The sequence below is a fragment of the Colossoma macropomum genome, unplaced genomic scaffold (genome assembly GCF_904425465.1).
Source record: "Colossoma macropomum unplaced genomic scaffold, Colossoma_macropomum, whole genome shotgun sequence".
NCBI lineage: Eukaryota > Metazoa > Chordata > Actinopteri > Characiformes > Serrasalmidae > Colossoma > Colossoma macropomum.
The window spans coordinates 3,947,580-3,963,092 of NW_023494808.1; the positions used below are offsets into that span (position 1 = coordinate 3,947,580).

Consider the following 15,513-nt stretch of genomic DNA (forward strand, 5'->3'; position numbering starts at 1 on the left):
AGAAAATCATTGCTATCACTTCATTCTGTCATTATGGTAAATGTGGACACAGTAATACAGCATTTCTCTTATTATTCACCACCTACTCTTAACAGCGACCATCACAGTTCCATTCTGAGCTCCATGTTCATTCTGAGCTTCACAGTAGTACAGTCCAGTGTGGTCAGCAGTGATGTTGATGATGCTGTAATTCTGTCCAGATCCTACAGGTGAGGTTCCACCTTCTTTGAACCAGGTGTAGTTCTTCACAGGTGGGTTTGCATCACTGCTGCAGGTCAGAGTCACTGAACTGCCCTTCACTATTTCACCAGATGGACTGATGGACACTGAGATGTTCTTTGGGGAATCTATGCAAAATAAAATGATTAGTTGATTTGTATTTCCAGATTTGCTTATGTTTAAATCTGAAATATGTATTACATAATTTAATATTTTGCTTAAAACATGCAAATGCTACAATTAAATTAGAAAATAAAAAGTTAATCAAGCTGTGAAAGCTAGGAGACATTTGTCAAGTCCTACTTCGATTTACTTTAGGAAAAAAAAAAATGAGAGGACTCACATCTAACCCTGAGGTTGTAAGCAGCAGAGTGGAGGTGTTGATATCCTCTTACAGCACAGCTATAACTGCCTGCATCCTCACTGCTGACTGTCTGCAGGTGGAGCTGGTTGTTCTTGATGGTCTTTGTGGTTAAAGGACATCCATTTTTGTACCAGATGAATGTTGGATCAGTCAGACTGCAGTTTGTTTCACATGTTTAGATCTGCTGTTTCTCCCTCTGTCACTTCTTCAGGAGTTTCTACATGGAGCCCTAAGACAATGAGAAAAACATCAGATCAGGAAAGAAAAGCTGTAAAGTGGTTGAACCTTATTTTCCAAAATTAGAAAAGAGTGCAGATTTAACTAAACTGAATGATGTATGATCTTCTCTTCTTCTCATTCAGGAAACTGTTGTACGACAATGAAAAAAAGCAGTGATTTGAGTGCAATTGATAAATCAGCTTCAGTTCATAGAAGCAAGTGATTACCTTACTTCCATATCATTGGTAACAGAGAACAACCTAAATTGCCCTTATAAATACATAATTTATGTAAAATATGGTCACATTTCTGTATAAGTTTTGATAATGAGCCAGTAAAACAATAAAGTTCAGCAGCTCATGAACCATAGAGGAAGTTTAGGGTTGAGTAGCAGGTCCACCGCTCCCCCTACTGGCCAAAGGTTAAATATCTTTATAGTGTTAAAATTAGAACAATTGCAAAGAATAAAATGTAAAAAGAGTAAAATATAGTTCTTTTCTCAGTTGGGAAAGTATTTTTTTTCTTTAGTGTTTGCTGGTTACTTAAGTGATAATACTGCAGTATATGGGCTTCTACTGTATTATATTAGCTATGTTATGGAGGAAGTTATTTGCTATATCACTAACATGAAGCAAAAACTTTTAAATGGAATGTATTGATAAAGGATTTTCTTAAATGGCTGTATACTTAAATAATAATAATAATAGAAAAAAGTATGTCCACTTTAGTCCCAGAATTGCTGTATGCAAAACTGTTAGCATTCTCTTTTTTTCAGCTCTTAGTGTTGTGCTACAATTAATAATGTTGTTGACAATAATCCAAATCATGCTGTTCAAATATTACACTCAAATTTACGCACACTTCTACCAGACATGAGATTGATCATAAAGAAACACCATTGATTGAGCTGATCAATAACAAAACGATTGGTAAAATTTGTGAGCACTCATGTTACAATCAATAGGAGCAACAGAAATAGATTTGAAAAAAAGAAAGAAATGTGCTTTAAATTATTTTAGATATTACTGAGATTTTCTCTTCTCCTGTAAATTTATCCTTTCTGAGATACAAGGTTTTATTCCAATAATGATATTTTGTTTGATATTTAATTATATTTACTGAATAATTGCTCAGTGTTAGTAACTGAATGATTGCTCTTAAAATCAACAGCTAAACAATAAGCCTATGATTTTATAGGATTAATATTTTTCATGATGACATGGAGTGTCTAAAAGAAAATAAGCAGATAAATCATCTGAATCAGGTGTAAGAACAAATAAAATGATGTAGGAGTGAATCAGAATAGAAGCTGAACATCATTAGAGCAGATCAATAAAATCAGTGATAAGACAACATGAATATTCAGAGCAGTCATGAATAAGAAACATTACTCTGAAACCAGAGCTGTGTCTTATAGCTGGACAATGGGATGATTAACTCACCTGTAACTCTGAGCTGAACTCCAGGATATCCCTGCCATTTTTCTTTTTCTTCATTTGTTATGATTCTGAAGCAGAACTGATGTTCATCCTTCTTCATTACATCACTCAGTTTGAGGGAGAAGTGTTTCTGTTCATCAGTTAAATACTCGACTCTGCCTGAATAATCTGGGTCTTTACTCAGATCAGTCGGCTCCACACCCTGAACTGGATCTATACCCCAAAAAGTCTCAGTCACTGTAAGATGTTCTGGGCTAGTATAAGTTCCATTCATAAACACTGTGGATCCTTTTAGAGCACATATTTTCTGTTGGTTGTACTTCACACTCCACTTTGTTCCAAAAGCTCCTGAAACATATGATGTATGAATGAGCTGATTACAGAGTCTGGAGCCCATAAGACAGTCAGAGTTACTGTAGCTTACAGCTTCACTTCTCTCCTCTCTAACTCCAGCAGCTACTCTACAACACTGAGCTGATTCTGAGAGAAACCACAAAGCCCAACAAACACTGACTCACCAACAGTCATGAGCAGAAAGATTAGAGGAAGAGGAGGAGTCATTCTCAATGATCTCATCACAGCAACCTGTAGAATATTTTAGGTAATGACAGTTAAATGAAAAAAAAAACAAAAAAACAAAAAACTTTTCTTGCTGACACAATGATGAAAGTTAATCTGAAGTTCTTTAATATGTCTTGAGTTTTACTTGAACGATGTTGGTGTAAACAATTTTCAGCAATTTACACAAATGCTAAACTTAAATATGTGTATTCTATTCTTTATTCTCTCTCATAAACTACTAAAAATGTCCAAACTAAATCAAATATCTTACCGTTCTGTAGCAAGGCTAATCGCCAATGTCCCAATGATAAATAAAGAGAACAGAGGCAGCACTGAGATGTTAGACTAGATGTGGTTAACACGTTTAACTGCGAGCTGCTGCAGTTAATAAAAACACTCAGGCTCATTAAAATGGTGTTTCCTCTTACAGAATGCATGTGATCGTCTTTGCTACAGCAGGAAATGTGCTTTGGTGTTATTTATTATTAAAACCATTATTTCTTTTCTTCTCATGGCTAATATTAAAGTATTTTACCTGTATGAAGACTTTATTAATATAATGAAAACAGCTAATAAAGTGATGGGTGTTGATCAGACATTTCTGAGTTTTCATGACCAGGAAGTTTTTTCAAAGCCATTTGTTAGCATAAGCAAACTACACCCTAACTACTAAATACAGATTTTAATGAATTAGCTAGTGTTAACCAGTGCAAAGTTTTACCACTTAACCACACAGCTGGATTCCACTGCAGTACCAACTGTTCAAGCTGGAGGCCTTGAGTCAATTGTAGTCTTTCCTTGGATCAAGCTGACCAGAAGGCCCAGCTTACTACTACCAAATGTTGCTCCTTGTAAAATAGACTACACTTTCACATTTTTGGAAACCTGGCACCACTGCAGCATGTCAGACTCTGCAATTCTGCCAAAAGGGCTAACAGCATTCTAATCAGACTGAACAGCTTATTTCCTAAAAACAACTGGTGACAGGCTGTGAGTTTGAGAACAATACCTGGTGCTGCAATGCAGGCACTACTGAACAATTCTGCTTACCTGACCTGGAGTTCTTGATTCTGTTACGGGACGGCAGGGAGGCGGACCCAAGTGCAGAAATGGAAACAGAAAATGGAAAAAATGAGTTGTTTGTGATACTGGGTTGTGAATCCAAAACATGCACATGAGGTGACCCAAAGCCAGGTTCGAACCGGCAATGTATTGATCAGCACTTCATGGCGTTGCCACTGCGCCACTGAGGAGCACAGGTAACTACTGGCAATAACACCTCAAGGAAGGGGGAAAAGAAAAGGCGGGAAAATAACGAACGGCAAACAAAAGAGACGCTGAGAGCAGCGTGCTCAAACAAAGGCTGAACTAGAGAGGCGAGAGGACAGATAATAGGAAAAACAAAAAACACTTCCACTCCAAAAACGAAGGGAAGGCAGACCTCTTCTTTTCCTTTTTTTTATTTATTTATTATTTATTTAATGGCTTTAAGCCGCTTTGGGACAGTTTCTTCTCTCAGCCCTCTTTTCTTTTTCTTTTTTAGTTTTGGGGCAGTTTCTTCTCTCAGCCCTCTTTTCTTTTTCTTTTTTAGATTTGGGACAGTTTCTTTTCTTTGCTTTTCTTTTCTGACACTAAGTACCGTACCGGTCACCCCTCTACAAAGGTGTGACAAACACCACTGTTTGCCTTGACCTTAAGTAGAGGAGTCCGCAGGTGTGTCGCGTTGGGCCTAATCAGCCCGCGGACTTCTGGGAATTGGAGTTCCCTGAAGTTATGGCCCTGTGCCGCGGTCGCCCTCTGCTGGCAGCTGGCGGCACAGACCGGACACCCTGCTGCCGTCGCCCTCTGCTGGCAGCAGGCGGCGCAGGCTGGACACCCTGCCGCCGTCGCCCTCTGCTGGCAGCAGGCGGCGCAGGCTGGACACCCCGCCGCCGTCGCCCTCTGCCGGCAGCAGGCGGGGCCGGCTGAACCCTTACAGATTCTGGATGAACAGTGAAGTCCACCCTCTGCTTAATGCATATAATGCAGCCCTCAGATCTAGTAACACAGAAGTTTAGAGAGCAGCCAGAAACAATCTGAAACCTGCCAACAGGGTTGCCAAGAATGCATATAGTGTGCAAACTCACTTCATCAACAACTCTGTGCATGTGTCAGGAAATCCAGGCAGTGACTCACTGCAAGAGCAAAGTCAACAGCTCATCAGCCACAGATGCCTCCCTCCAAACTGATCTCAACTCCTTGTATACCCGCTTTGAGATCAACCAAGCTCAGCTGACCAGTGAAGCCCCCGATCCTCTGGCAGAAGAGATGGTACTCACACTGTCTACAGATGAGGTGAGGAGAGCTCTGTTGAGAGTGCACACATGCAAAGCTGCCGACCAGCTGGCTCTCAATATCACAGACAATTTCAGCCTAATGTTCCCTCCTGCTTCAAAGACCTGATCATCATACCTACACCAAAGAACCCTAATGTCACATGCCTCGGTGACTATTGTCTAATTGCACTCACTCCCATCATAATGAAGAGCTTTGAGTGGCTGTCTTCACTCATATTAAAAACTGCCTCCCTAGAACAACATGTACAGATCTACCAAAGACATGATCTCCCTGGTAACTGCACACTGCACTGAACCATCTGGAGGGCAGGAACACCTACTAGTCTCCAAGTTCAAGATCCTTAGAAACAGTCACACAGTCTACAGCTGGGTTCTGGATTTCCTCACCTGCAGACCTGAGTCTGTTAGAATGGGTGACCACTGTTCTCTCACTCTCACTATCAGCATTAAAACATCAAGGCTGTGTCTGATCACCCATGCTGTACACCCTGTACACAAACCTGCATCTCCAAGCACAACTCCAACACCATCATTAAATTTGCTGATGATACAGTAGAGGACCTCATTAATAAGAACATGGAGGAGTAGAGAGAAGAGGTGAAACTTCTCACAGAGTGGTGCACCAAAAACAGTCTCTCCAACAATGTAAGCAAAACCAAAGAGATGTTTACTGATTTCAGGAAGGGGAGCAAAGTGCACACAGCTTTGAGCACTGACGGCACCAAACTGAAAAAGCCAAACAATGCCTTCATTTCATCAGGAGGCTGAGAAGAGTCAACCTGCTATGTCAGCACCTCTGCAACTTCTACAGGTTCACAGTGGAGAATATTCTGAAGAGCTGCATCAAAGTCAGGTATGGCTGCTCCACTGCTGTAGAAAGGAAGGCCCTTCAAAGGGTGGTGGAAACTGCCCAGTCCATCACTGCAGCTGACCTCCCACCCATACAGGACATTTACAATAAAAGATTTCTGAGAAAAGCCAGCAGTATCTCTTCAGACCCCACACACCCCAGTCACTTCATTTTCCACCTGCTGCCATTTAGGAAGAGATATCAGACCATTTGAGACAAAGCCACCAATTTCAACAACGGTTTCTACCCTCAATCTGTCATAACATTGTTTACTGAACACTTAAGTATAATTTATGAACCTGATCTACTCTTGAGAATGTTGCACATATTTTGCACATTTTGCACTCATGTTGTACACACTCTCTATGCTCCAGTGTGCTGTTGTGTCTTTAGTTTATTCTATATTTATTGTTTATTTATTATTCTTGTATTGTTCTTCTGTTATCCCACTATAGTACATGTGAACTTGTGTCCTTGTCTTAAAGTTTATGCACCAGTGAAAGAGCCTGAACATGTTTTGTTATACTGTACTATGTACATACAGAGTAAAGTTAAATGTAAATAATTTATACAGTGTAGTGTGCTGTAAGCTACAATATTTTTAATATTATTACTTGATATTACTACTAATTAATACTACTAACAATGTTTTGAACAAAAGAAATGATCTTACCGTTCTGTAACGAGGCTCATCTCCAATGTTCAAATGATAAGTGGAGAGAACAGAGACAGCACTGAGATGACAGACATGTGGTTAACGCATTTTGCTGTTGCACTGTACTTCCTCTTATAGGATGCATGTGACATTTTCAGCTGCAGAAAGAGTGTCTGAGATGTGTCTGTACTATCACTGAAATTATGTCTTTCTGTTTTACATGTCTATTATTGAAGTTATTTTATATTATACATGTAATGATGTAGGATTTTATTCTGTTCCTCCTCTTCTCCTGCTACTGTATGAAGCAGTAATGGTCACTGGTTTGTTTATTAGTGCTGATCTCAGTACAGTGTTACCCAGCTGATAGAATAAACATCATCAGATCATCTGAAGAACAGAGTGAGTGACCTGCTGCACATCCCGATACTATTTTTAATGAGTACTAATTATTATGATGATGCAGTCTCCATTAGGTGAGGCACTGAATGAATGTAAGTGTTGACTTAAACAGTAAAACATTCTAGAAAGCATAGCACCCTGATACATTTCATTTTTCACCCCCTCATGCAGTCAAAGCTGTTCATAAACCCCAACAGTAAAACAGTGCTTAACGTTCCAAAACCACAACTGTCAGTCTAACATTTAAACTAAGATTCATGTATAAAACTGCTCCATCTGTTATAACTGAGTGATGATACAGCTTCATTACTTTACTCTGCTAGTTTGATAGTTAGTGAACTAAGTGTGACACAGCTAGAGAGGACAAAATTCTACACATTACACCACAGTTCTAAAGATTATTAACAAACAAAGCAGTTGTTCACAAAGTGTGTGTGTGTGTGTGTGTGTGTGTGTGTGTGTGTGTGTGTGTGTGTGTTTTATGTATACTTTTACAACAGCAACACTTCTCTCAAAGATCTGAACTTTCTCTTTTCCTCTTTTACCAGTTCCTCCATTCAGGAGTCTGTTTAGTGTCTGTACTGTCACTTTAAGAGACAGTAGGGTTTGACATCATCACTGGTCTCTGGACTGTCTGTCTGTAGTTTGTGAGTTAACAGGAAGAGGGCGCTGTTTTATCTGCTGTAACACTGTGTTATTGTTCTTATGCACACACACAGACACACACACACACACACACACACTTTTATTAGAGTTAAGAGAACATAGATGAATTTAAATAAAACACTTAAAAAAGAACACTTACCAAAAAAAGGCACCCTTAGCATTAGGGTCAGCGTTCTGGACAGAGGATGGTTAGAAGGTGTAGAGAGACTGAAGAAGTTTAGGAATCACTAGTTTAATAATTTACTGTTTGAAACAAATCATCTCGATCATGATTTACTGACTGAAATCAGAAGGTAAGTAGCTCAGAACAGCACCTTGGACAGCAGTCTCACCTTTTCACAGCTCCTTCCTAAAAACCTCAGTCCTACACTGCCATCTAGAGGAAGAGTTCTGAGTAACACTTTATTTTGCAGTGACATTGTTTTACACAACGAACTGGACATTTTGATGTAATTAAAAGTAAATTTAATGAAATGGCCTGGTAGTATTAGCATGTTAGGAAACAGCTATAATGTGGTAATAACATTGTATTTAAGTACTTGGAGAAAACAGGCAGCAGATTACCTAAAGATTAGCATTAGTAATTTATTATACAGTGCCATAACAAATATAATACAAATATTATATAAAACTTGATTTCTCATGTCCTAATCTTGTTGATCTGAATCTGCAGAAAAACGAATTTTAAATTTTAAATGTAGACACTGAAATATTATCTATTATCATTCAGCACCTTCTCTTAACAGTGACCATCGCAGTTCCATTCTGAGCTCCATGTTTATTCTGAGCTTCACAGTAGTACAGTCCAGTGTGGTCAGCAGTGATACTGATGATGCTGTAATTCTGTCCAATATATAACACTAATTAAACTCACAAATAATACTGAGCCAGTGTTGTCCTGGAGACCCACTGCCCTGCACATTCAATGCTTTATCTGCTCTGCTTCAACTCAGAAAAGGCTTGTTAATGATCTGATTAGCTTGATCACGTTTAGATCACTAAAATGTACAGGATATTGGTCCTCTATGATCAAGGGTGCGAAACACTGCTTTAAGCAATGAGGTCTCTGGTGTGTGGTGTGATATTTAGCCCTGCTCTTAATTCTGAAATCATAGTTTGAAAATTAGATCCAGAAGAGGAAATTTTTATAGCAGGTTTATTTATACACTTTTGCTTTACATGGCCAACACTCAGCATTAAAAAACACAGTCTCATCAAATTTTAGAAAATTTACTGTTGGTGGTCCCTTTGCACAAAAATCATTGTGTATTCAGAACACTGATCACTCAATTTCTGAATTCTAATAACCCACTGATGCTAATGCAGCAGTTACCAACTTCTTCTGAAGTGCAAACACAGCTTTCCACGTCCACTTCAATAAAAATGTATATGTAAGACTGCATTGCTTTTCATCCTCCAGCATAAACACAGTTCTTATCCAGCAGATGAGATTAATCTAAACCATCTGATAGAGTTTGTCAAGATCTTCTGTCAACATACATAAACATTAAGTTCTCTAAAAGCTTCATTTCAAACATTTTTACTTGCACTTGCTTATTATTTTTGAGTCCATTTGAAGCCCTAATTCAGAGGATGTCACTGTACATGGTTAATGTAAAATATTCTAGTAAAAAAACAAATTAAGCTGCAGACTAAATATGATTTTGCACAGCACAAATTTACAGTGTATATTATATAACAAACTACTTAGTAGATAAGATGCAGAAAACGGATGAATATAGAACAGCTGAGAACAAATAAAGATCTAAGTAAGCAAACACTCTCCAAATACAGCCGATCAAACTAATAATAATAATAAAATAATGAAATAATAAAAAATTACATTTAAAAATGACTGATAAACAGTTAAGCTTTAAACTGACTTCATTGGTTTGGGAGATGTGGTATCACCACCGTCTCAATAAAGACCAACAACATCACACAACACAACATACTCCACTAGACCATCCACACCTCTCTCTCCTCCTCTCACCCTCTCCATGTCAGTCCTCAGTGGGTCTAGTTTGATGTTACTGTGCTGTAAATCACTGAGGGGTCGTCCACTGTTTGAATCAGTGACCTTCAAAACAAACAAATGAAACTCACATCAGCACTTCTACAGTAAACCATCAGTGTTTGATCTGAACAACTAAAGAACCAGAAAGTCTTCAATGAAAATGATCACTGACCCGTCACACCCTGGAGGTGCTGATGATATTTGACACATTGTTTTTGTACAGCAACTTTTATTATTTTTTATTTATTTATTTATTATAATTATTATTTTTTATTCAACCCTGCGATGGACTGGCAACCTCTCCAGGGTGTATCCTGCCTTCTGCCCAAAGGCGGCTGGGATAGGCTCCAGCACCCCCGCAACCCAAAAGGATAAGCGGTTTAGAAAATGTGTGTGTGTATTTTATTTTATTTTGTATTGGTACATCTGACCCACGTAAATGCTTTGTATATCCTGACTCTTTTTATGAATGTCTGCAAGTGCCTAAATGAATGGATGTTTACATGTACATAATGTGTCACAATTATTGGCACCCCTGCATTTAGTACTTTGTACAACCTCCCTTTACTGACATCAAAGCAATGAATCTTCTCTTAATGTCTGATGAGGTTGGAGATCAATCTAAGACCACTCCTCAGAATCTATACACAATCTCTCCAGATCATTCAGGGTCAACTCTTTTGGACTCTCCTCTTCAGCTCACCCTACAGGTTTTCAGTGGGGTCATGAATATATGTTTAAGATCAGCTTTAGGCAGGCATATTTGTATTTAAATCTCTTGGTACTTCATGGATTCCATGATGCCTTTGATCTCAACAATGTTTTCGAAGAGTAAGGAGGAAAAGAAGCCCCAAAACTGCTTTTCCATCATATTTACACTGGGGAAAAATGTATCTTAGCTTAAATAACTGAGTGACCAGGCTGGCTTAAAATTTTTGTGTTAATTGAATGTGAAAAATAAGCTGATAGAGTGTAAGACACGGATTCTTTGTTCTATTACTATTACTAAATTTCAGGCAGTCCACTGAACACTGCAAAACACTGTTTTATTAATAACCATCTAAGTGCTGGTATCATCAGGAGCTTGTGGGTTCAATCTCTGGTGACACTGGATGTTGGACCATTCTCCTCCAAAGTCCAATGATGTTGTGTTAGTGGCAGATCAGAAAGATGAGGTGGCGCTCTAATATTTCACATGTTAATGGATGACTAAGGGAATTGGGCCTTTGTGTCGTCTTATATTTATTCATAAGTGAAACAGGAAATCCTGGGTGACAGCTTAGCTGTTTCTGAACACTCAGGTGGCCTTAAAAAGTGAACTACAAATGTTCAAGTTACAATTTTGTTCATTCATTTTCAGAGTAATTGTAGCGCAGAATTCTTTACGCTCTTTATAAAATTAACTATTTTATTAGTTCATTTTAGAAAGAGGGCAGCTTTATATAAAAGTGAGTTATGCTGGTGAAACTCACCCAGTCACAGCAGTGTGGTGGTGGAATGTAATACTGGCATATTGGTGCTCCTCCTGCTGGCCAGTGCGAGTCACTTCATCATTCTGAATCCTGACTGTAGCAAACTGGACATCAGCATCAACATCAGCAGCATCAGCAGTGGTCAGTACAGGTCTGGATCTGCTGTGTGTAACGGTGGCATACATGACATCATCCTGAAAAAGAGAAATTCATGGAAAAGATATTAATGTTCTGAAAAAAGTGGCAGAAATAAACTTTGAATGTTTCCTCAAACATGAAACTTTGTGTAGCTCTTAATCAAAAAACAAATAGGAATTAGTAGACATCTGTAGGTCATCTGGGTTGTGGCCAGCTTACCTGTTTTTTTGGCTCATTGTGATCAGTTCTAGTGGCTCTTTTCTTCATTCTGTGAAAATAAGAAAACATAAGAGAAAAATAATAAACTTTAACTGCTGATGTAAAATTGATACCCTGAAACATTTTTCACACAGTTAGAAAGTATTTTTAGAATGTTTACTGACCTCCAGATGCAGATTAAGACACTGATAAGGAGAAAGCCTCCCCCTCCCCCCACTGCAATCCAGACTGTAGGCAAACTCTGACCTGCAGCAGAGAAAATCAATTCCATCACTTTAGTCTGTCTTTATTGTAAAAGTGGACACTGAAATACAGTATTTATCTTTTTGTTCTCTCTCTCACCTTTAAAAGAGATGGACACTCCAGCTGACCTCTGAGCTCCATGTTCATTCTGAGCTTCACAGTAGTACAGTCCAATGTGGTCAGCAGTGATGCTGATGATGCTGTAATTCTGTCCAGATCCTACAGGTGAGGTTCCACCTTCTTTAAACCAGGTGTAGTTCTTCACAGGTGGGTTTGCATCACTGCTGCAGGTCAGATTCACTGAACTGCCCTCCAATATGTCTCCAGAGGGACTGATGGACACTGAGACATTCTTTGGAGGATCTACAACAGATAAAAATTTGAAAAGAAATAATCTTATAGTGTTTACTGAGTTTCAGTTGAATAAGTTAATACCTCAACATTAACTTACATGCAACATTAATCTGCACAGCAGTAGATCTGCTCTCTCCATGTTCATTCCGACTCTGGCATGTGTATTCTCTACTGTCCTCAGATCTGATGTTGGGAATGCTGTAGGTTTTTCCTTCTCCTACTGATGTTGATCCCTTAAACCAGGTGTAGTTCTTCACAGGTGGGTTTGCATCACTGCTGCAGGTCAGAGTCACTGAACTGCCCACCATTATTTCACCAGAGGGACTGATGGACACTGAGACACTCTTTGGAGGATCTACAGAGAGGTATAATTATATTCCTTTAATGTCAGTTTTTTTTTTTTTACTAATCACAGTAATTACAATAGTGTTTTTTTCATTACTTGAGGTTTCCAGACAGATTTACCACATTGATCCATTTCTGAGGAATTTCTCATTTTGAATTGCTTTTAAGGATGGATGGATAAATAAATAAATAAATAAATAAAAAATAACACAGTATTCTTCTGTGTTTGAGTAATTTGTGAATTCAGAAGTAAAATGAACAAGGCAAAGTAAACTCACATCTGACTCTGAGGTTGTGAGCAGTAGAGTGGAGGTGTTGATATCCTCTTACAGCACAGCTATAACTGCCTGCATCCTCACTGCTGACTGTCTGCAGGTGGAGCTGGTTGTTCTTGATGGTCTTTGTGGTTAAAGGACGTCCATTTTTGTACCAGATGAATGTTGGGTCAGTCAGACTGCAGGTGGTTTTACAGGTCAGATCTGCTGTTTCTCCCTCTGTCACTTCATCTGGAGTTTCCACATGGAGCTCTAAGACCATAAGAGGACAATCAGATTAGGACAAAACAGCTGTAAAGTGAACCTTATTCATCAAAGTTAGAAACAAGCGCAGATTTTTATCCATTGCGAATGATGTTTGATCTTCTCTGTTTCTGATTCAGGAAACTGTTCTAAGCAGACAAATCAAGCAGTGATTTATTACTGAAAAATCATCTTCAGTGCATGGAAACCAGTGTGAACCTTATTTACATATCATTTGTAACAGGCAGCACCACAATTTACCCTCATAAATGTATAATTTACATGAAACAGGTCAAAATTCCTGCAGATGTTTTGAAAGTGAGCCAATAAACAAAAATATGCAGCAACTCCTAAACCATAGGGGGAGTTGAGGGTTGTGTATCAGGTCCACTGCCCCCCCTACTGGTCAAAGCTGAAATATCTTTATAGTCTTAGTACAACAACCAAAAAGAAAATGTTCATTGAACAAAATGTATCCATTTTCAGATAGTAGTTTTTATAAACACTGGCTGCTGGAGTGACAGGATTTGAGCTTGTACTGTATTCAGTAAAATTTTGTATTTTAGGAAGTTATTTACTGTATCAGTAATGTAAAGCAAAAGTCTTTAAATGGAATCTATAGTCACAGCAATTGTTTATATCAGAGTTATAAATGAATAAATAAATAAATAAATAAATAAATAAACAAAAATACATGTATCCATTTTAGCACCAGGATTGCTGTTTGCAAAGTTATTAAAATTAAGGTTATTATTTTTAGTGTGATTGCTAAAATTATTGATGTTATTGACAGTAATTTTGATTATTTAAGTCTAAATCAGGCAAAAATGTTTGAAATGTGTGAGCTCTCATTTTACAATCAGAAGCATTATAAAGAAAAAAAGGTTCATTTTCTCTGGAAGACATTTAGATATTGTATCTCAATTTTTGCAGGGTTTTTTTTTTGGTAATGTTTTTCATCAATTTAAAAGATACAGTTCACATTATATAACATTTTCATGAATAACTGAGCAAACAAAATAGATTTTGACTTTCATTAGCGGTTAAAAATGTTTTATCTTCTCCTGTAAATTTATCATTTTGAAGTCATAAGGTTTTATTCCAATATGATGATGTGTGTTGCTCACAAAAGTTGATGAATAGTCACTCTTATGGTTTATAAATGAATGATCTTAAAATTAGTAACTAATCAATAAGCCATAATATTAAACCTTTATTGATTTCCATGATATGACATGTATAGGGCAGATAATAGAGCAGATAAGCTGAATCAGGTGAAAGAACAGATAAAATGATGTAGGAGTGAATCAGAACAGAAGCTGAACATCATTAGAGCAGATTAATAAAATCAGTGATGATAAAACAACATGAATATTCAGAGCAGTCATGAATAAGAAACATTACTCTGAAACCAGAGCTGTGTCTTATAGCTGGACAATGAGATGATTAACTCACCTGTAACTCTGAGCTGAACTCCAGGACAACCTGTCCATCTTTCTACATGTGTTATGATTCTGAAGCAGAACTGATGTTCATCCTTCTTCATTATATCACTCAGTTTGAGGGAGAAGTGTTTCTGTTCATCAGTTAAATACTCAACTCTGCCTGAATAATCTGGGTCTTTACTCAGATCAGTTGGCTCCACACCATGAACTGGATCTACGGCCCAAAAAGTCTCTGTCACTGTAAGATGTTCTGGGTGAGTATAAGTTCCATTCATAAACACTGTGGATCCTTTTAAAGCACATATTTCCTGTTGGTTGTACTTCACACTCCACTCTGTTCCAAAAGCTCCTGAAACATATGATGCATGAAAGAGCTGATTACAGAGTCTGGAGCCCATAAGACAGTCAGAGTTACTGTAGCTTACAGCTTCACTTCTCTCCTCTCTAACTCCAGCAGCTACTCTACAACACTGAGCTGATTCTGAGAGAAACCACAAAGCCCAACAAACACTGACTCACCGACAATCATGAGCAGGAAGATCAGAGGAAGAGGAGGAGCCATTCTCAATGACCTCATCACAGCAGCCTGGAGGATATTTTTAGTTAATGACAGTTAAATGAAAAGTTTCCACGTCTTCATTTCCAAATTTCTTAAGAAGTGTAAAAGTTTAAATGCTGAAACTATCATGAAGTCTGTGTTTCATTTGGTGAGTTCAATTGATTTAATCAGTTCTTCAACTCTGTGTTATGGTAACCTGATTGTGAAGAGCAAAACTTTTGAAATCAGCTAATAAAGTGATTTGAGTATTTATGACCAGCAGGTTCTTCACAAGGGAAAGTCTATACTGACCAACATGGATCACCTTCTTCATTCAGAGTGATTTTCCCCCGCAGTGTAGATTTAAAGCATTATATTTTGTTCCTCAGGCAATAACTTATTAATATATATATATATATATATATATATATATATATATATATATATATATATAATATATATATATATATATATATATATTATGTCATTTCCTATGTATGTATATAATATTCA

General features: G+C 37.8%; 1 protein-coding gene, 1 long non-coding RNA gene and 1 pseudogene across 2 annotated transcripts; all 3 read right to left on the reverse strand.

The window, feature by feature from the left end:
- Nucleotides 1-75: 75 nt before the first annotated feature.
- LOC118797743 lies at nucleotides 76-3,877 on the reverse strand (annotated as a pseudogene).
- A 7,412-nt stretch (nucleotides 3,878-11,289) lies between these two features.
- On the reverse strand, nucleotides 11,290-11,764 carry LOC118798417. The gene is made up of 3 exons (XR_005006006.1): nucleotides 11,722-11,764; nucleotides 11,558-11,606; nucleotides 11,290-11,394 (listed from the first exon to the last, which is right to left on the reverse strand). It is a non-coding gene; the product is annotated as an uncharacterized LOC118798417 (long non-coding RNA).
- Nucleotides 11,765-11,843: 79 nt separating this feature from the next.
- Nucleotides 11,844-14,961, reverse strand: LOC118797744 (B-cell receptor CD22-like). Its single transcript, XM_036557008.1, has 3 exons — nucleotides 14,473-14,961; nucleotides 12,778-13,026; nucleotides 11,844-12,163 (listed from the first exon to the last, which is right to left on the reverse strand). The coding sequence occupies exons 1-3, from the start codon at nucleotides 14,858-14,860 to the stop codon at nucleotides 11,844-11,846; spliced, it is 957 nt and encodes a 318-aa protein (XP_036412901.1). The 5' UTR covers nucleotides 14,861-14,961.
- Between the last annotated feature and the right edge of the window lie 552 nt (nucleotides 14,962-15,513).